The sequence below is a fragment of the Bufo bufo genome, chromosome 8 (assembly GCF_905171765.1).
Source record: "Bufo bufo chromosome 8, aBufBuf1.1, whole genome shotgun sequence".
Taxonomy (NCBI): domain Eukaryota; kingdom Metazoa; phylum Chordata; class Amphibia; order Anura; family Bufonidae; genus Bufo; species Bufo bufo.
In genome coordinates this window covers 6,387,251-6,407,902 of record NC_053396.1, presented here as the reverse complement: position 1 = coordinate 6,407,902, position 20,652 = coordinate 6,387,251, and the positions used below count along the sequence as shown (strand labels likewise).

Here is a 20,652-nt window from a genome sequence, read left to right as displayed (position 1 = left end):
CACAATACGCAGCATCTAACACTTGCGGATTTTGCTGCAGATTCGCTACGGATTTCCGGCAAAATCTGCGTCTTATTTCTTCTGCTACATCTGTACTCACCCTAGCACTCTCCACCCGTACAGGTCCATCCTCACCGGTCTGTTTCCACCAACCTCTGGTTCAGCCACCATCTATGGACATGATATTCGCACTGAAATGAATGAGATTCGGAAGAGTTTGGGCATGTGTCCTCAACACAACGTGCTCTTCGACAAACTGACTGTAGAAGAACATCTCTGGTTCTACTCCCGACTGAAAGGCATGGCTGAGGAGGCAATACGCAAGGAGATGGGCAAGTATGTACTGAGAAAACCTGACTGAGGTCATGGCATTTGAGTTTAGTTATGTGTGTAAGTTCCAAAAGACGACATAGAGGGGGGGTACCCCGCTCAGGACACCCCTCATGTGCCGCTTAGAGACGCGTCACCGCTAAGGCCAGTGCACGTGATGATGGTCCAGAGGTGGACAGGGCTGGAACAGAGCGCCAGTGAATAGGTAAGTGTCGTTAGTGGGGGTCAGACTTTGTGGCATGTGAGGGATGAGCCCCACCGCAGCGCTATGCTCCAGTTTGCCTTTACGGCGGGTATACCGCTAGGTCTGTCTGTTCTCTGATATTTCTTTCTGAATCCCCAGAGGAGAGGAGTTTCTGTGAATCTCTTTTACTTGTGTAATTGGCTTCTAGATGCCGATGCCAGATGATTACCACGATTTGTTAAAGGGTTCAATAATTCAGAACATAATGGAAGCTGTTTACACATAATTGAGATTTATCTGTGGCTTTGACATCTCAGTAGACAGAGGCATTTGGAAGGATATAGACATTGGGCACATTCACCCATTGGCTGTATGCCACCTGCTGCCTTCTGAGGTCTGATGCATCTTCTGTCTAAAGCTGGCCATACACATTAAGGGAGCTTGTGGCCAAACACTCTCCCGACCTCTCCAATGGTTCAGCCAAGCATGCATGTGTCCTAAAAAGGTAAAAAGCCACTGCCGGACACCTCTGGCATCGGTATATCTCCTCAAGGAGCAGCTGAGGCAGGGTGCTGAATCTCCTTGAAGAGACCAGTCCTGTATGCTCCATGGAAAACAAATATGCAAAGAGGTATCTCCCAGGAAAGAAAACCATCTCTGCAGCGCCACCTTGTGGAAGTGGCTCCCCGTGATTCAAGATCCGACTTTTCAACAAGCCTTGGGATTTGACGTGAGAATATAGCCAAGCCAGGTTTCCATCTGTAGATAGCTGTTGTGGGGTGGCACTGGTGAGATGGTTCTCTTTCCTGGGAGATGCCTCTTTGCACATTCATTTCCCATGGAGCACTTCCAGTAAGTCTCCGTACAGGACTGCCCTCATCCCCATGCCTAAGAAGCTTCCAAGGCATCTCCCTGAACCAGCCAGAATCCTACTTCTTACTGATGAGCCAGAAACAGCTATCTACGGATGGATATTTGGCTTTGCTATATTCCCTTGTCAAATCCCAAGGCTTGTTGGAAAGTCTGATCTTGAATCATAGGGAACCGCTTCCAATAGTTGGCACTGGCGATATGGTCGTCTTGGTTAGGAGATACCTCTTTGCATCTCCACAAGAACAAAAGGATTGGGCAGTAAAAATCCAGTTGCCCGACCCTTCTTTCCCTCAGCATCTGACCTCGAGAGGAGAGTCAGGAGGCACACATAAGGTGGCTGGACGGTCCAGCCAAAATTGGGGGGGTTCAGCAGACATTTATCTAATGTGTACTGCTTGACTTGGAATTCACTATACCTCATCGGGAGAGGTCCATATTTATTTTACCCCTATCCTGACCTCTTCAGGATGATTGAAGACTTGGAGTTATCAAACAAGCGTCACTCCCTGGTCCAGACCCTATCCGGAGGAATGAAAAGGAAGCTGTCCGTGGCGATTGCTTTTGTCGGTGGGTCCAAAGCTGTTATATTAGACGAGCCAACAGCCGGCGTTGACCCCTATGCAAGGAGGGCAATATGGGATCTTATTCTGAAGTACAAACAAGGTGAGACCCTCAAGAGCATTTCGCTCTCTATTCATTTTTGGGGTTTCAATGGCGGCTTTTGAGCATTCGATTTTTCCGTAGGCCACACAATCCTCCTCTCCACCCATCATATGGATGAAGCCGATCTTCTGGGTGACCGCATTGCTATCATTTCTCACGGGAAGCTAAAATGTTGTGGCTCTCCGCTGTTTCTGAAGAGTACCTACGGAGATGGATATAAATTAACGGTGGTGAAAAAGCAGAGTGGCCCAGGTTGGTAATAGAGGTGCCTCCAAGTCACTGAGAAATGGGGTTCTGTAAGCAACATGAGTATTGTAGTATTATTTCTACCCACTCTTCAGATTTCGGCTCAACTTCCTGTATCAGTCCCTGTTCAGAACCGCGGGTGTCTCAGTTTATTAAGAAATATGTGGCCTCCTGTCTCCTGGTCTCTGACACAAATACGGAGCTGTCCTACATCCTCCCCAGCGAGTCCGTCAGGAAAGGCTGTTTTGAGCGTCTCTTCGAGGTAGGTACCTGAGCTTTGAGCTCTCCTCTTCCAGTAAGGTATCTGAACCTTCCGTCAGATGCTGAGACTATTGCCTAGTGTATATCCACTGACAAAAGGTTCCGAAATATGCCACTGTATAGGCACATAGGGGCACACTTACTATAGTGTTTGCACCTGTTTTTAGTAGAAAATATGGTGTTTTAGATAGTTTAATTTACTACCAAAAGTGCGTCTGTTTTGGAGGCTTTCTTGCTTCATTCGACTCATAGGTGCACGTATTTTACACATGAATTAGATGCATAAACAGTCTAATTCAAAAACATTTTATTGAAACACACTTGCAAACTCACAAGATAGAAAATCTGATTCCAACACAAAGAATGGTACAATGTAAAAAAAGAAAAAAAAACTCCCTAGGGAAAATATTTAAAACATTTTATAAAATACGTGTGTATATGTTACACCTGTGTCTTAATATTAATGTTAAGTGATATATAATTTATTTATTTTTTCTTATTATTATTATTATTATTATTATTAATTTTATTTATTTATATGTACTGTAATTGAAAATTACAATAAAAATTAAAAAAAAGTCTTGTTGAGTCTGGGCACTCCACTCCAGGACTGGCTTCTTTTTATTTCACAGTTTTAAGTGGTAAAGTGTGACCCTTTTTTTTGCATTAAGTCGCACTTTCAGGGAGCAACTTTTCTGTGCACAGATGCAACTGTTTTTCATGTGCAAATATATTAGACCAGTCTAAGTGAATATGAACCTGTCTAACTTAAAAACAACCACCAGAGGTCAGACTAATACAAATACTCCGAGTCTAATTCATCAACTGCTGTGTGACTTTTAATAAATACACGGCAAAAGACTGACAACCGAATCCAATATGCCTGTCTAATTTTATGTCTAAAAGCAGGCGAGCTTTACAAATGTGCCCCATAGGGTTGCCTATTGACTCCTATTGTTAAAGGGGTCTCTGAGACTTTCATACTGATGACCTGTCCTCAGGATAGGTCTGTGATGGTTAACCTCCGGCACTCCAGCTGTTGTAAAACTACAACTCCCAAGATGTACACTTGCTTGGCTGTTCTCAGAACTCCATAGAAATGAATGGAGCATGCTGGGAGTCGTAGGTTAGCCATCACTGTCATCCGTATCTGATCGGTGGGGGTCCGACACATGGGACCGTGACGATCAGCTGTTTGAGAAGGCACAGGTGTTAGCACCGCGGCCTTTTCCCAGATCACCAAGCACAGCGCCGTACATTATATAGTGGCGGTGCTTGGCTGCTCCTAGACCACGTGACCGATGAATGTGACGTCACTGGTCTAGGTAAAGGTGGAAGAAGACTGCAGCACTACTGCAAGCATCGGTGCCTTCTCAAACAACTGATTGGCGGGGCCCCCGCTGATCAGACACTGGTGACCTATCAAGAGGACAGGTCATCCGTATAAAAGTCTTGGAAAATCCATTATAAGAAAACATAGAAAAGTATAGTACACATCTCGATACAGTAAAAGAAGATATGCCAGTGTATACCAGGACACTGGGTGACCAGATCCTTGATGCCAGGAACTTTCCTGGTATATACAGCAAACCTCGTCTCACTGTGATTGCCTAGCATTGTTAGTAGATTTTGACACTACACATAGTGCAAGGCTAAACTGATTTGACACCATCACCACTCGCGTACTACTCCTTTTAAATGTTTTTAGTGGTTTTTACCCTTTTGCATTGCATTTTTTCCGTACGCCTCCCCAACGGCACTAAGCAGGAGGCGGGGTATCCTCCTACCCAGTGTCGTTGTGGAGGCTATACGGAAAATCCAATTACCGGTAAGAGTAAACTTCATCTATCTCTTCCAGCACCTTGAGCAGAGCCTTGATGATCTAGACTTAACCAGCTTTGGACTGATGGACACGACCTTGGAAGAAGTTTTCCTCAAGGTGTCAGAAGAAGACCAGTCCCTTGAAAACAGTGATGCAGGTTTGTCCCAGAATATTAGCCAGGCTTGAGAACTTGGGTTGATGTCCTCCCATATCCTTCTCCATCACGACCTCTTGCCTTCTAGATATGAAGGAGTCGAAGAAAGACACTTTGCGGCCTATTATTCAGCCAGATTCCAGCACTGATCCATCATCCTTGACTGATCCAGAAGACAAACCCGAAGTAGAACTCAACAACTTTGCATCAGAAGTTCTCCCGGGTCTGTCCCCTGGTTCCCTGCGTTCTGGCTCATCCTCTTCTGTGGGATCTGTGAGAGGAGAGGAAGGTGGAGCATACGCTGAGTTCTACGGTGACTACTCGCCGTTGTTTGATGCCTCACAGGATGTGGAGAACCTAAGCCTGCAAGGTAAGTGGCTTGAAAACCAACACTTCAATGCATCCAAAAAACAAACAAAGGCCCAGATGTATTAATGTGTCTGCACCAAAAGTCTGTTTAAAAAGTGGTGCAATTTGGCGCATCTAGGGTTTGTACACTTTTTTTTCCCAGACATGCTCAACAAGGGGGTGGTGCTTTGAGGGAAAGGTGCAGGGCCTAAGATGCGCCATTTTGCACCAAAATTGTGCCACAATTCTGACAAATTGAGACAACCAATAGTTGGCATAGAGTCAGAGAAAAGTGTCTGTCCTTGCTCCAGCCTGAGCCCCTGTGACAAATCTGGTGCAGATCTAGACGTCCAGTCTTGGCTTACGCCATCTTCAGGATTAGGAGATCTGGGCCGTAGTTGGATGTGACCATCTTTTCTTGATTTACAGATCCAGAGGTCGAGGAGCAGGTCCTGGACGGTCAAGGCAGCTACAAGCTGGAAGGTTCCTGGCTGAAGCTGCGGCAGTTCCATGGACTGATTGTAAAGCGTTTCCACTGTGCAAAGAGGAACACCAAAGCCCTCTTCTCCCAAATTCTTCTCCCCGCATTCTTTGTATGCGTTGCCATGACTGTGGCATTGTCTGTGCCCGAGATTGGTAAGTGACGGTTCTGTATTTCTGGGTTTTGCTTACTGTACCAAAACCCTCCATAATGGGGAACTGCAACCTGCCATTTTGATAACCATATGGCCGCCTGGGGAAGATATGTTAATCTGACCACACACATTACCGTAGATTAATATTGGCTGAACCTCTAATGTGTATCGGGGTCTCCTGACTCTGATGACAGATGTCAAAGGAATAAAGGATCGGGCTGTTAGATTTAAGCATGAGATGCCTGCCAGTGGTTTAGTGCCCTCTTCCCATTGACAACACATGCATCCTTGGCCTACGCGAGCATACACGTCTGTGGGGAGGTTGAAGCGAATGTGTGTAAGCCTGGCATTGAGTATGGTCTTTGTTTATCAGCAGATTGCAGACTATAGACCACCTTACAGTAGAATGGTGGACATTAGGACATGCACTGTATTATGGACTTGTTATGTATGCAGTTGCCTGATATATTCTAGAAGAAAGCACTGACGTGGAGCTTTGACGCATTTACTGTTTTCAGCACATTTACTAGTGTCGTCCTTTTGGCCTTTTGTCTACAGATTATTATTCTAGGCCGTGGTTTAATTCATCTTCGTGTATCGGGCAGACAGGCACCTGCATTATTTATGCGTCTGCAAGATTTCTGCTAATTAGTGTGTTTTTTCCATCAGGTGATCTCCCGCCGCTGATCTTGTCCCCCTCTCAGTATCACAACTATACTCAGCCCAGGGGTAACTTTGTACCTTACGCTAATGAAGAGCAGCCAGAGTACAGGTACGCTGTGCACCAGGCCCTTGAAAATTAATGCAATGCAAAGAAAATGAGGGGATTAGCTGCATAGTCCGCTCATTATTCATGGCTGTGACCATCTGTGCTAAAAACGGAAGGAGATGATAGAAATCTGTGTGTATTCTGGGCCTAGTGTGGCCCTTAGTAGTATAACCAATCTCAAGCAATGCATGCTATTACACCATATCCAGCTGCAGATGACCTTTCTGTCTGTCTGAGCATGGAAGAGGACCCTGGTGTCCACCCAGTTTGGCAATGGCGTATTTGTATGTGACTCTTGTTCTTCCAGGTTAAAGCTGTCCCCAGACGCCAGTCCTCAGATGCTCGTTAGCACGTTCTACCTACCTTCTGGTATCGGGGCTACCTGTGTTCTTAAGACGGCGTTTAACAGCACCTTGGATCAGCTGGTGCAATCCCTCAATTTAAACAGCAATGAGTCCAAGATGCTGGCAGCCCAGTACTTTGATGCCATGTGCGTGGATTCTTTCACCCAGGGGCTACCACTCTCCAACTTTGTGCCTCTGCCGCCCTCTCCAGCCCCTTCGGAGTATCCGACAGAGGAGGACCTCGCTCATCTGTGGAATGCCACTACTTATCTACCTCCCTCTGTACCTGGTAAGATTATGTAGATACCTACTGACCAAGACAGTACCACTCAGTACCTATGTGATCAATCAAAATATGAATAAAGTCAAAATTGGTCCAAGTGACCAAATCAATTTACATTTTGGAGACTGGATGAGCCTTTAATGTACATTTTGCATGTGACTTTTTCAAGAGGACCGTGTGGCACATTCCTCTTGACACAAAAAAAATATATAAAAAATTCTATATATATAATCATACTCCATAGAAGGAAAAATAGGATGGTCGGCACCACACAGAACACTATCGAAGTCCAGATTAACAATGGGGGTGCTCAACAGAGGAAGGCAATACATGAAAAAAGTCCAAGGTAAATATAGATATATTCCACGGCACTCACCCCGGTTAGTAGAAAGTTCACTTTATTGAACTACATGGACATTGCAGGGAAAAACCTTGGTACTTAGCATGGCTGTAATAGCTGATCCGAGACGGCTCTTACTGGGATTAGTCAACGTGCTGGGTGGGTGACTACTCCCCACGTTCCAGGCCGGGTTTTGTCAGGCATAAAACCAACCAGCACTGCCAGGTGGAGAGGATTACCTCCGTCTGACAGTGGAGCTCAGGGGGTCTGTGTGCTGGGATCTTAGGCCTGTGCTGGGCTGGAGAGCGGAGACCCGTGGGTCAGGGGAACAGGCCGCCTAAAGCCTGTATTTGAACTTTCTGAGGCAGAACTGCCACCAAGGTGACTTTTGTTATATTAACTTGCCATTGGGTGTGAAGTAAAAACAACACTGCAAAAGTGACGTTTTGCTTTTGGCATCATGTGCGAATAAACACTGAAGTTTAAATTACGAACTTGTACTTTGCCTCTGTACTGCGCCCACTTATCCCAACTACCAGAGCGAATATATATTATATATAATATTATAAAAGCCACAGGCAAGACCTGCATTGAAGGCTCATCCAGTCTCCACGGTAATCTGTTTACTTAGCGGTCTTACTAGGCTTCACCATATCAGGGTGCATTCACATCACCGTTCAGCTTTCCGTTCTTCTGATCTGTCAGAATATGAGAGAGAGAAAAAAAAACAGGATCCTGTAAAAAAAAAAAAAAAAACTGATCCTGTTGCATCAGTTGTCATCCGTTTGAGCCATTTCTGTCTGAGATCCGTTTTTTTAGACGGGAGGAAAAACGCTGTACTTTTGTTTCCATCTAAAAAAATAATGGATCTCAGACGGAAATGGCTCAAACGGATGACAACTGATGCAACAGGATCCATTTTTTTTTTACTGGATTCTGTAAAAAAACCGGATCCTATGCATAACTGATGCAACAAGATCAGTTTTTACCACTATAGAGCACTCGTATACAGGCAAATACATATGCACAGACACATTTATACACGTGCATACAGATACACAAATGGATACAAATAACGACACTTGCATATAAATGTATATTTATACGCACATATACTGTTGCACAGACACAAACGGCTCCAGCGGGCACTTACCTCCTCCTTTGCTGCACGATGTCATAAGTTGAGGTCCGGGTTCTGAGCAGAGTCTCCATTGCTTCCTCCGCTGCTAAGGCCTAATCCATGTAAACTGCAGATCTGTAAAATACGGATGCGCTCCATGTGCGGTCTGCTTTTTTTTGCAGATCCATTGACTTCAGCCTTTTGCTGAAATATTTTACCTTTTTGAGGAACGGACATACGGATGTGGAAAGCACGTGCTTTCTGCCTCTGTATGTCTGTTCTGCAAAAAGATAGAACATGTCTTACACTTGGCCTCTAAATGAGGGCCACGGATCCATTGAAGTCAATGGGTCTACCAAAAATGCAGATGCAACACGGACGGTATGCGTATTTTGTCGATCCGCAGTTAGCAGACCGCAAAATGCATATGGTCGTGTGCATGAGGCCTAACTCCTTCATGTGTGGACAGGAGGAAAGGCTATAGCAATGCCAGCCAAGTGGCCCCCCCTTGATTTGGGCAGGGTTTAGCGCCTTGTGTGGCTGCGCAGGTCCAGCACCACTAAGGCCGTCCCTGATGAAAAATATGAATAGGGAAAGGTTTCCGCTTCTAAGAACATCGCCAGGAAGACTTCCACGTGCAAACTGTGATGATGACAGTGGAAGCTATTTGCACCCACTGAATAGATCCTTTGCCTCTCCTCCAGCAGAAGACATCACCACCACTCCTCCTCTGCCCCGGCGCATCCATGAGCCCGTCAGATGTACATGTTCCATGCAAGGAACCGGCTTCTCTTGTCCAAATGGGGTTGGTGGCCACCCTAACCAGATGAAGGTTGTCACTGGGGACATCATGGTGGACATCAGTGGACGGAACGTGAGTGAATATCTGCTGTTTACCTCAGATCGATTCAGACTACACAGGTAAGTCACGGGGCACCCATATCATCTGCTTCCTTTGAATAAAAGTACCGTATGGGTTATTTCCAATTTTCTTAAACTAGGTACGGGGCAGTGACCTTTGGAAATGTGCAGAAATCTATCCCAGCATCCTTCGGGACAAAGGCGCCCCCTACGTTACGGAAGATTGCGGTTAGACACACGGCACAGGTCGGCTCATTTCACGTTTTCTAAGACCATCTGACAACGCGGCGCCAACAGTCTTGACTAACGACCCGTTTCATATTTTAGGCATTTTACAACAATAAAGGATACCACAGTATGCCCACCTACCTCAATGCCCTGAATAATGCCATCTTGAGGGCCAACTTGCCAGCATCCAAAGGAAACCGCGCCGCCTATGGTATCACCGTTACCAATCATCCGATGAACAAAACTAGCGCCAGCCTCTCCTTGGACTACCTGTATGTAAATGATAACCCTCACCCATACGTCTGAGCCGTTACCTCCCGGTCTTCTCACGAGCTCCTCTCGTCCATCTTTAGGTTACAAGGCACAGATGTGGTGATCGCCATATTCATCATTGTCGCCATGTCCTTCGTTCCTGCGAGTTTTGTCGTGTTCCTCGTAGCGGAGAAATCAACTAAGGCAAAGCACCTGCAGTTTGTCAGCGGCTGCAACCCTGTCATCTACTGGTTGGCCAATTATGTTTGGGACATGGTGAGATTGGCCCCTAAGGCGAAGTTCACACGTAGCAGACGCTTTCTGGCACCGACTTTACAGTAAAGGGTGAAATCTGCTGCTGAAATCCCTGGCTTTTCTGTAGCGTCGTGACAGGACGGGGATTTCAGTTTCTACATAATTTGCGGAAGCCGGACGCAAGTCCGTACACAGATCTCATAGGGCCCTACGAGTCCCCCTGCCCCCTCCTAGTTTTCTAGGACGCCTGCATCAGTCCAAGCAATGTAGAATGCGAACCTCAGTGCCCCCAGATTTGGCTTTTTTCTGTATTAAAGGGTAATCTGTCACCAGTTTAATGCTACCATGCACATGACCTTACCCTCTTTGCGTTCTGCAAACTGCGGATCCGCAAATTACAGATACCTTTCATGTGCAATCTTTTTTAGTCTCATTGATTAGAAATGGCTTTTCTTCTCCGGAAAACGGATGAGAACTAGAATAGGACATGTTCTGTCATTTGCAGAAAGGACATATACGGATGCAGACAGCACACGGAGGACATCCGTGTGCTGTAAGATTTTTTTATTTTTTTTGCAAACCCATAAAAATGAATGGCTCTGTGTGCGATCCGCAAAAAGAAACGGACATGTGTATGAGGCCTTATGCAGTACATGGCAACAATTCTTGATATTCATGAGCTTCTGGCTTCCTCCATGCCACTGATTGACATTTTTTTTTTCCCAACTGAATTAAAGGGGTTATCCCATCTTAGACAATGGGGTCATATCGCTAGGATATGCCCCCATTGTCTCATAGGTGTGGGTCCCACCTCTGGGACCCGCACCTACAAGGAGGACGGAGCGGAGAAAGTTGAGGAGGGCGCACTGCACATGCGCAGCCGCCCTCCATTCATTTCTATAGAGCCGCCGAAAATAGCCATGCGCTGGCTCGGCTATTTCCGTCGGCCCCATAGAAATGAATGGGAGCGGTGGCCGCGTACGCGCGGTGCACTCCCATTCACTTCAATGGAAGAGGCGGCGAGCTGCGCCTGGGGGTGGACGGACCCCAGGAAACCAGGGGTCCTCCAGCCACAACTCTCCCCGGCTCCGTTCTCCTTGTAGGTGCGGGTCCCAGAGGTGGGACCCACACCTATCAGACAATGGGGGCATATCCTAGCTATATGCCCCCATTGTCTAAGATGGGACAACCCCTTTAACAACATGGGGTGGAGATAATCAAGAGGTTGGGAATATTCAAGACTCGTCGGCATGTGCTCGAGCTGTTAATACACGATTTTAGCAGAAAGTGACCCAGCATTTTGCTAAGGGGATCTGTGTGCCCTTAGTTAGGACACCATAAAACTGGGGACAGATTTCCTTTAAGTAGAAGAAATTTTAATTGAAAACAAATTGTAGTAGAAAAGCTATCCCCACCTCGCCGGCTTTTTCCCAAAAACGTGGAATGGGCGCTTAAAAAAAAATGGCACTTTTTCTGAGCACCTTATATACCCATATATAAGACTAAATCTTCCTCTTATTACAAAGCTGGCTGAAGCCACCACTAGGGGGAGCTTAATGCCTAGGAATTGTCGCGTGGTCTGCCTCCCTTGAAGGGACACCACTGCCCATATGATACTTTTTTTTAATGCAGCAGGTTTGACATTTATCTGTAATGCTTTGCATTCAGAAAAGAGTTTATTTTTTTATGTTTTTTATTTTTTTTATTTTTCAGCTAAATTATCTGGTTCCTGCTACTTGCTGCATCATTATCCTGTTTGTGTTTGACCTTCCTGCGTATACGTCTCCGACCAACTTCCCAGCTGTACTGTCCCTCTTCTTACTCTACGGGTGAGTTCTGCCATCCGACATGTGGGCATTGCTGGGTCACGGTGTCTGAAATAGCCCATTGTTCTTAGGGCCCATTCACATAATCATGCGGTCGCAGTGCCCATGTTGCTTACTGCAAACAGCGGTCCGCGATACGTGGAGATCAGCCGTATGGACTCCATATTGCGGTGCGGAGGCATGGGTCCGAAAGCCCACAGACGGGCTTACGAGCTTCTGATCCGTGCCTCCGCTCCGCAAAAAATAGGACATGTCCTATCTTTTGCCGTCTCTTGCGGATTGCTGACCCATTCAAGTCAATGGGTCCGCATCCGCCGTGTGGGGTTCACAGGGCCGGTGCCTGTGTTTTGCAGCCCGGCTGTTTGCGGTCCACGACACGGACACGTTGACCATACGGTTGTGTGAATGAGCCCTTACACCAATGTATTTACAGCTGGTCAATCACCCCCATCATGTACCCCGCCTCCTTCTGGTTTGAGGTGCCCAGCACGGCCTACGTCTTCCTCATCGTCATCAACCTGTTCATTGGGATTACAGCCACTGTGGCCACTTTCCTGCTGCAGCTGTTTGAACATGATAAGGTAGGTGGCACGTTACGGGCAGGGCTGGTGTGGCCATGCCCGCTCTTCTCAGGTATCACAGGGGTCCTTGCCTTGTCCTTCCAGGACTTGAAGTTGGTGAACAGTTACCTGAAGAGCTGCTTCCTCATCTTCCCCAACTACAACCTCGGGCACGGACTTATGGAAATGGCCTACAACGAATATATTAACGAGTACTACGCGAAGATCGGTAAGAACACTGGATGCCAAAACCACCGCAGCCCTCCTCAAAATGTATAGATGTGAAGCGGCTGCGTTTCATCCAGAGCACCGCTTCATTTACACCCAGTCTATTCCTCCAGGCACTTCCAGAGCTGCAATCTGAATCCACAACTCCCTTCATCCCCCTGATGGTGAAATGCGCGCGAAGAACATATTCTCTTCTCACCTGAATGTGGGAGACGCATCTTGTACACCGGGCACTGTGCATTCTTATGGTGTGCAAAAAAAATCTCCCACAATGCCCTGCTCCAGAATATAGCAGATTGTCCATGCTCAGTTAAGGGGGGGTTCCGATACTTTACTACTGATGACCTATCCTCAGGATCGGTGGGGGTCTGACACTTGGGACCCCCGCCGATCAGCTCTCTAAGAAGGCGCCATTGCTCGCAGGATTGCTGTGGCCTTCTCTTAGCTCCCCAAACACAGCGCCGTATATTGTATAGTCAATGCCTTCTCAAACAGCTCATCGACAGGGGTCCCAGGTGTCGGACCCCCACCGATCAGATACTGATAAACTATCCAGATGACAGGTCATCAGTATAAAAGCCTCAGAAAACCCCTTTAAACTTTTTACAGTCTGCTAATGGATTGGAAGCGAAGAAGAGCGATTTGAAGGCAGCTTTGGATGTGACTGGTGTTTAAGACATAACGTAACTGTTGATTGGGACAGGACTGAGGGAATACTGGGAGTCATGGTGTCTTTTCCCCTAACTAGGTCAGTTTGATAAGATGAAGTCTCCATTTGAGTGGGATATCGTCACCCGGGGCCTGGTGGCAATGACCATAGAAGGGTTTGTCGGTTTCTTCATCACGATTATGTGCCAGTATAACTTCTTCCGCAAACCACAGTAAGTATTCCACCGCTGCCACCGTAGGGAGTCACTTCCACAAGGTGGCGCTAGCAGGATGGTTCACTTTCTTTGGGAGATGATTATTATGATGATGTATAGTCTTGTGTACACGCAGTCTTACCCTTAGGGCCTCGATACCTCTTTGTACACTGCTACCATATAGATCAGGGATCAGCAACCTCCGGCACTCCAGCCATCCTGAAACTACAACTCCCAGAATCCTCTTTTCACTTCTATGGGAGTTACAAGAACAGCCAAGAAAGTGCGCATGCTGGGAGTTGTAGTTTCACAGCAGCTGGAGTGCCAAAGGTTTCTGATCCCTGATATAGATAGTCTAATATAGGCATGCTCAACCTGCGGCCCTCCAGCTGTTGAAAAACTACAACTCCCACCATGCCCTGCTGTAGGCTGATAGATGTAGGCTGTTCGGGCATGCTGGGAGTTGTAGTTTTGCAACAGCTGGAGGGCCGCAGGTTGAGCATGTCTGTGAGCCCAAGGGCTGCCAGCGTCAAAAATCATGGTTACATAGGATGAACAAGGAGATAAGCAGCATGATGCCACTTATCTTTACCAACTCTAGAGAACTAATATGTAGATCCAGCTGAGCCAAGGGCATAATAGTGGCTCTAAGTGACGCCATTCGCAGTCCTGTGCTGACTAGTACAATGCCCCGTATGGCGGTATTCGCTGTGTAAGTGTATGGCAGTAATTTCTGACCTATGATCTTGTGCGCTTATACAGGAAAACTCCTTCTGCGTCTGATTTAAATAAATAAATGAATTTCCTTACAGGCGTCTCCCCATTTCTAATAAACCCATTGAGGATGACGACATAGATGTGGCAAACGAGCGGCAGAGAGTTTTACGCGGGGGAGCGGATAATGACATGTTAAAGATCGAGAATCTGACAAAGGTAACCTACTCCATAGCATGTTCAGTATTGTGCTGTACGTGGGCCTCATGCTCAGTCCTGCATTTGTGGTCCCTAATCCGCATATTGGCTTTCAGCGGGGCCGCAAAAAAAGATAGAACGTGTCCTATTCTTGTCCATTTGCGGACAAGTTAAAAAAAAATGGTGGCATGCACACGGCCGGGATCCATGAGGCCTTACACCGTATGGATCTAGAGTTACATCACACTCCAGTCACATCCAAAGCCGCCTTCAAAATCCTGCAGTTTGCTGCTTCTATATTACTCTGTGTCCTCAGGCAGTGCATTGTGGGAAACGTTTTGTCTACATCATACTGTTGTACAGTACCCTTCAACCCACTTTAGATGACCGTATTATTTGTAACCAACAGTAAACCAGTTTTGGAATTCAGCTCTGGGTGTAACTGGAGTATAAAACAGAATCTAAACCACTACACATGCTGCAAGGACAGTAGTTATGTAATAATAACTTTTACAATCTTTGTGTCTGAACTTTGCTATGTTATAAAAAATAAATTCAACTCCCAGGTGTATAAATCTCGTAAGATGGGCCGCATCTTAGCAGTCGATCGTCTTTGTGTTGGGGTCCAGCCTGGGGAATGTTTTGGCCTCCTTGGAGTAAATGGAGCTGGGAAGACCACCACCTTCAAGATGCTAACCGGAGACGAGAGCACCACAGGTGGAGAAGCCTTCATCAATGGTCACAGGTAGCTTCACTTTCATTGTATGTCGGATGAACTCATCTGCCGGCAGATGTCAGGGGGGAGAAGGGTCGGCCATGGTGGACTTTAAAGGTGCCTGGCAGTGGCCTTCTGCTTTCTCCCATTCACAACGCCTGCATGCATACTTCCAGAAAGATTGTGTTCCTCCAGCATCTCCTGTACGGCTGGCGGCTTTATTCTGCCAATCTTTCTCCCTCTGTGGCAGCGTGTTGAAGGAGCTTCTTCAGGTGCAGCAGAGCATCGGGTACTGCCCACAGTTTGATGCGTTATTTGACGAACTGACGGCCCAGGAACACCTAAAGCTTTACACCCGTCTCAGGGGGATCCCATGGAAAGATGAGGAAAGGGTGAGTCTGGCGGGCCACAACTTAATGACAATCGCTCGGCAGCTCCCTAAATTTAAGACCCCTATGATTATTGTGGTTTTGAGTTTTTTTTTTTTTTTTTTTTTTTCTTCCTGTCCATGCCAGGTGGTAAATTGGGCTTTGGAGAAACTGGAACTGACTCCCTATGCGGACAGACCAGCGGGAACGTTCAGTGGCGGCAACAAGAGGAAGTTGTCTACGGCCATTGCTCTTATCGGCTACCCGTCCTTCATCTTTCTGGTGAGACGTGGGTTATGCAAGGTGATGGATCTGTGCAGGACGGTGGCTGATGAGCTGGGAAGTGACCGGTACAAATGTATTTTTACAGGATGAACCTACAACGGGAATGGACCCCAAAGCTCGCCGTTTCCTGTGGAACCTAATCCTGGATATTATAAAAACGGGGCGTTCTCTGGTGCTGACGTCACACAGGTCCTCTACCTCCTATTATTATATAAAGAATCCATGAGTGCGCCGTGTATCTCCCGGCACGTAAAGTGAGACCTGCAACAACTTGGCAAATGGCATCCTAGCGTTTTGTGTCCGCAGATCTGTGCGTCTCCATAGTAACAGCCTTCCCTACTTCTTACTCACAGAGGCCGGGGACGGGTAGATATCAATATGACTGCAGGATCAGACTACAAAGGGTTTGTTTGTAGTCTGTTACCATGGCAACCTATAGGGATGCACAAGAGCTGTAGACACTGAAAGCGAAGATCTCTTTAAATGTGTTTAGGAGAATAAAAACATTGATTGTGAAGGTGGATGGAGCCTCAAAGCACATGTTCCAACGTATTTTTAAAGATTAGTGGGGCGAATGCTTATTACCAGTCGCCAGCCATTTTGTCTGTGATGGGAAGGCCAGTCGTATTAAAAGTAAAACTCTCCTCTGTCTTTTCCAGCATGGAAGAATGTGAAGCTCTCTGCACTCGCCTGGCGATTATGGTGAATGGGCGTCTCAAATGCCTCGGGAGCATCCAGCATCTGAAAAACCGGTAAGCAGGGGTGCGACACAATCCCAGTGCAAAATTAGGACTATGGCCTCCTTGAAAAAGGGAAGATATAGCTTGAACCCGGGAGATAAATCCGTCCTTGGGGGGCCCCCCCTTCCTCTTCCTCAAACAATTACGTGTAACGGTTCTATATGATCCCTCAAGAACCAGGGCTTAACCTATGCAATAAATATGTGCACCCGTACCATCACACAGCCTAAATAACACCGTCCTGTATGGCACAGATTTGGTGACGGGTACATGATCACGGTGAGGATGAAATCCAGCGTCAACGTTAAGGAAGTCGTACGGTACTTCAACAGGAACTTCCCAGAAGCTATTCTCAAAGTGAGTGCAATGGTCGTCCCATCTCATACCCTTACATAAATTGTATAGCGGGACGGAGATAAGCGGCCACACACATGGTGATGTATACGTATTCTTTACATCCCTCCGTGCGTCCTGCAGGAAAGACACAATACTAAAGTCCAGTACCAACTCAAGTCCGAACAGGTCTCTCTCGCTCAAGTCTTCAGTAAGATGGAGCAAGTGGTGGACGTGCTGGGGATCGAGGACTACTCTATCAGCCAGACCACTCTGGACAATGTAAGTGAGACCTCTGCCTACACATCTCCCCCACCCTCTAACCACATGGTTATTCCCTTGTAAGCCCTTCCCCCCCCCCACCCCAAAAGTCTACATGATAATACAGTAGGGGCTGCCAAACACTTGTGGCACTGCTTATCTCCAAGATGATGAAACCTACCTCACTTCTTATGAATCCCCTATTTTTCCTGGGCAGGTATTCGTCAACTTTGCAAAGAAGCAGAGCGATAATCTGGAGCAACAAGAGGCAAACCATACTAACACGGTGCCGTCCCCCATGGAGCGAGTGCTGAGCCTCCTGCGACCCCGGACCACCCCCACTGAACTACGGGCCCTTGTGGTGGAGGAGCCAGAAGATCTAGAGACTGATGATGAAGGCCTCATCAGCTTTGAAGAGGAAAGGGTAGGAACTTATTGGGATTTCAAATGTTAACCACGTAGCTGGGACTTTGTTCACACCCGGCATAGGCTGCCCCCATCTCATAGCAGCTAACCATAGATTAAAGCCAGACCAACCCTCCGATTTTGACGAGACTAATGTGCATGATGCCCTCCTAACGCTTCCCTAATGGCAGATGTCAGGAGGAGGAGGCGGCTTGGATTTCAACATGCCCGACCCTTTTGTTCTCGGGGGGGAATTGTCTGGCAGCAGCTTTCTCCCCTCTACCCATTCAGAATACGCAGAATGGTGGCTTAAAGCCAAGAAGGGACATGGCCGTGGCTTTAAACTGCCGCCCTGCAGTCTTCAGCACTGCCTCCCATTAAACTGGATGGTGCTGGGATTTCCAGGAATTTTCGGTGTGGCTGTCCCACCAAAATTCCACAGAAAAAACGGTGTGTAAACAGCCCCTTGGCATGCATGTGTATGAAGAGGGTCTGCGGGATCGTTATTGATCTGACTGACTTTTCTCAGCATTTTAAAGATCTCTGATTGTTGTCAATGAATGGAAAGATTACTGTTTACATCCACAGACCGCCATCGTGTACAGTCCTTATACCTCTGTATTAGCTGAGTGTTTGCTACAATGGTATTCTACCCAGACAGTGATCTGTTAGGGCACTTTCACACTTGCGGGGGGTTTTTTCGGCATAGGGTTCCGTCCTAGGGGCTCAATACCGGAAAAGAACTGATCAGTTATATCCCCATGCATTCTGAATGGAGAGTAATCCGTTCAGGATGCATCAGGATGTCTTCAGTTCAGTCATTTTGACTGATCAGGCAAAAGAGAAAAGCGCAGCATGCTACGGTTTTATCTCCGGCCAAAAAAAACTGAACGCTTGCCTCAATGCCGGATCCGTCCTTCCGGTCTGCGCATGTGCAGACTGAAAAAAAAAAAAATGCCGGATCCGTTTTTCCGGAAAGATGGATCCGGCATTTCAATGCATTTTTCAGACTGATCAGGATCCTGATCAGTCTTACAAATGCATCAGTTGGCATACGTTTTTGCCAGGCGAAGGAACTGCTTGCCGGATCACTATGCCGCAAGTGTGAAAGTAGCCTTAGAACACAATGGCCGCGCTCATCTCACTCACCCTGATATTTTGTTACAGTGTATCAGCGCAGGTACAATGTATCAGGGGCCATTGTTTAGTTCACAATCAGCTGTCAAATGCATTTGGTTGGAACATGTTTTTAGCCTCTAAATGTAACCAGGAATGTTCCCATTCACTGACAGCAAGCAGAAGAAGCAATGCAGAATATCCATTGTGATCTATATCTATTTTCCCCACAGGCTCAGTTGTCTTTTAATACAGACACGCTCTGCTGAGAAGACGTCTTCATTTTGCAGAAAAACCCAATACGCTGGAGACCACTGCCCCATTTTTACTACAACCCCCCCCCCCCCCCCCCCCCCCCCGGAATCAAACCCAGGGGTTGTATGGAAGGTTCAATATCGTCCACTGTGCCGGACAGCTGTGTATACGGACCTGGCTCAGGGTGCCACGTATACCACTGTCCATGCACAGGGGGTACTGCTCTGGAATGGACAGAGAGAGCAGACTCCATAACTGCTTATAACTGAACACAGCCGGGGCCATAGCAATGGCGCGTCAAAGACATGGGTAGACACGGGCCCCCGCGAGGCATCTGCTAGGGCCAGAGAATGGATGAGACTGGCTGTAGCAGAGGATTCTCTTACTGGTGTCGTTTTAGGAATGTATATACGTCATGCTGCAGACAGGAGGCTCCACTGTCCTTGACGCACTTTCGTTTTTCAGGACATTCGCAGCAGACGCGGTGCTCTGCTCTCTGGGCATTACTAGCATTTGGTTTTGGTTTTACGTTTTGCTGTTTTTAGTGCTGATGTCCCCTTTTTCCCCCCCGTCTGTTTGTGCAATATAACTGTGCCAACCACTGTACATAGTGTCGCTGCAGAGGGCGCTCATGGCCAACAGGTACCCTTGTGGCCATTTTAAGGAACTGCACTGCCAAAAAAAAAATGGGTTATGTATGTTGTATATAATGCTTTATTTTGTGTTTTTGTTTGCCTTTTTCCAAAAATTGCAAATTAAATGACCAAAATATGTGCACTTTATATCATGGTGGTCTCCCATTCCTGACTAGGTAGGGGGGGGGGGGGGGATGGATGTAAAATCAGCATGGCAAGAATGGCTTAGCTGTAGTAGGAGCCAGGAAGGGGCCCACCCGGGAGAAACACTAAAAGGTTTTATTGTCGGGGCCCCCTCAACAGTATTATACAATGACATTATATATGGCCCTCCAGCTGTTGTAAAACTACAAATCTCATCATTCTCTGCTGTAGGCTGTCCAGACATGCTGGGAGTTGTAGTTTTGCAACAGCTGGAGGGACGCAGGTTGGGCCTCCCTGTTATACAGTGACATGACATACAGTATACACGTGTAGGAAATGAACGGAGAGGCTGAGGGCCTGGTCTGAGAGAGCCATCTTGACTAGCCAGTCGGGGGGGCCCTGTTCAAAAGTGGGGCCCAGTCATTTCTAGTTACTCCACTGGGTAAGAACCAGTTGCTGATCTTTAGGGATAGACTATGGACCTCTTAAAATCAAATATCTGTTGAAGTTATGGAGCAAACAATTCCTATAATTGCATATTCTGACAGCAAGCAGAGATATTGAATATTTTGAATCACGACGGATAGAAAGTTGCAGGATTTTTCATTACATAGTAATGAAGCTTCATTTTCTCGGCGCAGATTGTTTTCTTGTTGCCTGTATTGACCTCAACTTTGAAATTTGAATGTTAATGATCACGCAGCTCTGGATGTGATTGGAGTATGAGACGTCATTTACAGAGATGCAGAATGCAGATACATTGACTCCACCATAGAAGCAATGTCCTACATAACCTCATATCCTTTAGGGCTCATTCAGACAACCATAATTTTGCGGAACGGGTGCGGACCCATTCATTTCAATGGGGCCGCAAAAGATGCTGTGCTGTCCGCATCTGTGGTTCCGTTCCACGGCTCCGTAATCGTGGACAAGAATAGGCATTTTCTATTATAGTTGCGGCTATGTGAGGTCCGCAAATTGCGGAACGCACACAGCTGGTATCTGTAATTTGCGGATCCGCAAAGCACTACGGCCATA

General features: G+C 46.9%; 1 protein-coding gene across 3 annotated transcripts in view; it reads left to right on the top strand.

The window, feature by feature from the left end:
* ABCA2 (ATP binding cassette subfamily A member 2) overlaps positions 1-19,507 on the top strand; it is a 59,562-nt gene extending 40,055 nt beyond the window's left edge. For 2 of the 3 annotated variants that reach the window (XM_040406062.1, XM_040406060.1), the window contains 27 exons: positions 124-336; positions 1,854-2,050; positions 2,132-2,302; positions 2,392-2,558; positions 4,416-4,536; positions 4,622-4,903; positions 5,311-5,517; positions 6,186-6,288; positions 6,593-6,918; positions 9,077-9,293; positions 9,374-9,479; positions 9,561-9,733; positions 9,815-9,989; positions 11,682-11,797; positions 12,228-12,375; positions 12,460-12,583; positions 13,331-13,463; positions 14,258-14,378; positions 14,924-15,102; positions 15,323-15,464; positions 15,588-15,722; positions 15,811-15,914; positions 16,385-16,477; positions 16,720-16,822; positions 16,943-17,080; positions 17,277-17,483; positions 18,814-19,507. In XM_040406062.1, coding sequence (XP_040261996.1) covers positions 124-336; positions 1,854-2,050; positions 2,132-2,302; positions 2,392-2,558; positions 4,416-4,536; positions 4,622-4,903; positions 5,311-5,517; positions 6,186-6,288; positions 6,593-6,918; positions 9,077-9,293; positions 9,374-9,479; positions 9,561-9,733; positions 9,815-9,989; positions 11,682-11,797; positions 12,228-12,375; positions 12,460-12,583; positions 13,331-13,463; positions 14,258-14,378; positions 14,924-15,102; positions 15,323-15,464; positions 15,588-15,722; positions 15,811-15,914; positions 16,385-16,477; positions 16,720-16,822; positions 16,943-17,080; positions 17,277-17,483; positions 18,814-18,849 — 4,237 coding nt within the window. In that variant the 3' untranslated portion in view covers positions 18,850-19,507. The remainder of the gene's footprint in view (positions 1-123; positions 337-1,853; positions 2,051-2,131; positions 2,303-2,391; positions 2,559-4,415; positions 4,537-4,621; positions 4,904-5,310; positions 5,518-6,185; positions 6,289-6,592; positions 6,919-9,076; positions 9,294-9,373; positions 9,480-9,560; positions 9,734-9,814; positions 9,990-11,681; positions 11,798-12,227; positions 12,376-12,459; positions 12,584-13,330; positions 13,464-14,257; positions 14,379-14,923; positions 15,103-15,322; positions 15,465-15,587; positions 15,723-15,810; positions 15,915-16,384; positions 16,478-16,719; positions 16,823-16,942; positions 17,081-17,276; positions 17,484-18,813) is intronic. The other variant, XM_040406061.1, reaches the window with a different exon arrangement.
* The last annotated feature ends 1,145 nt before the right edge of the window (positions 19,508-20,652 follow it).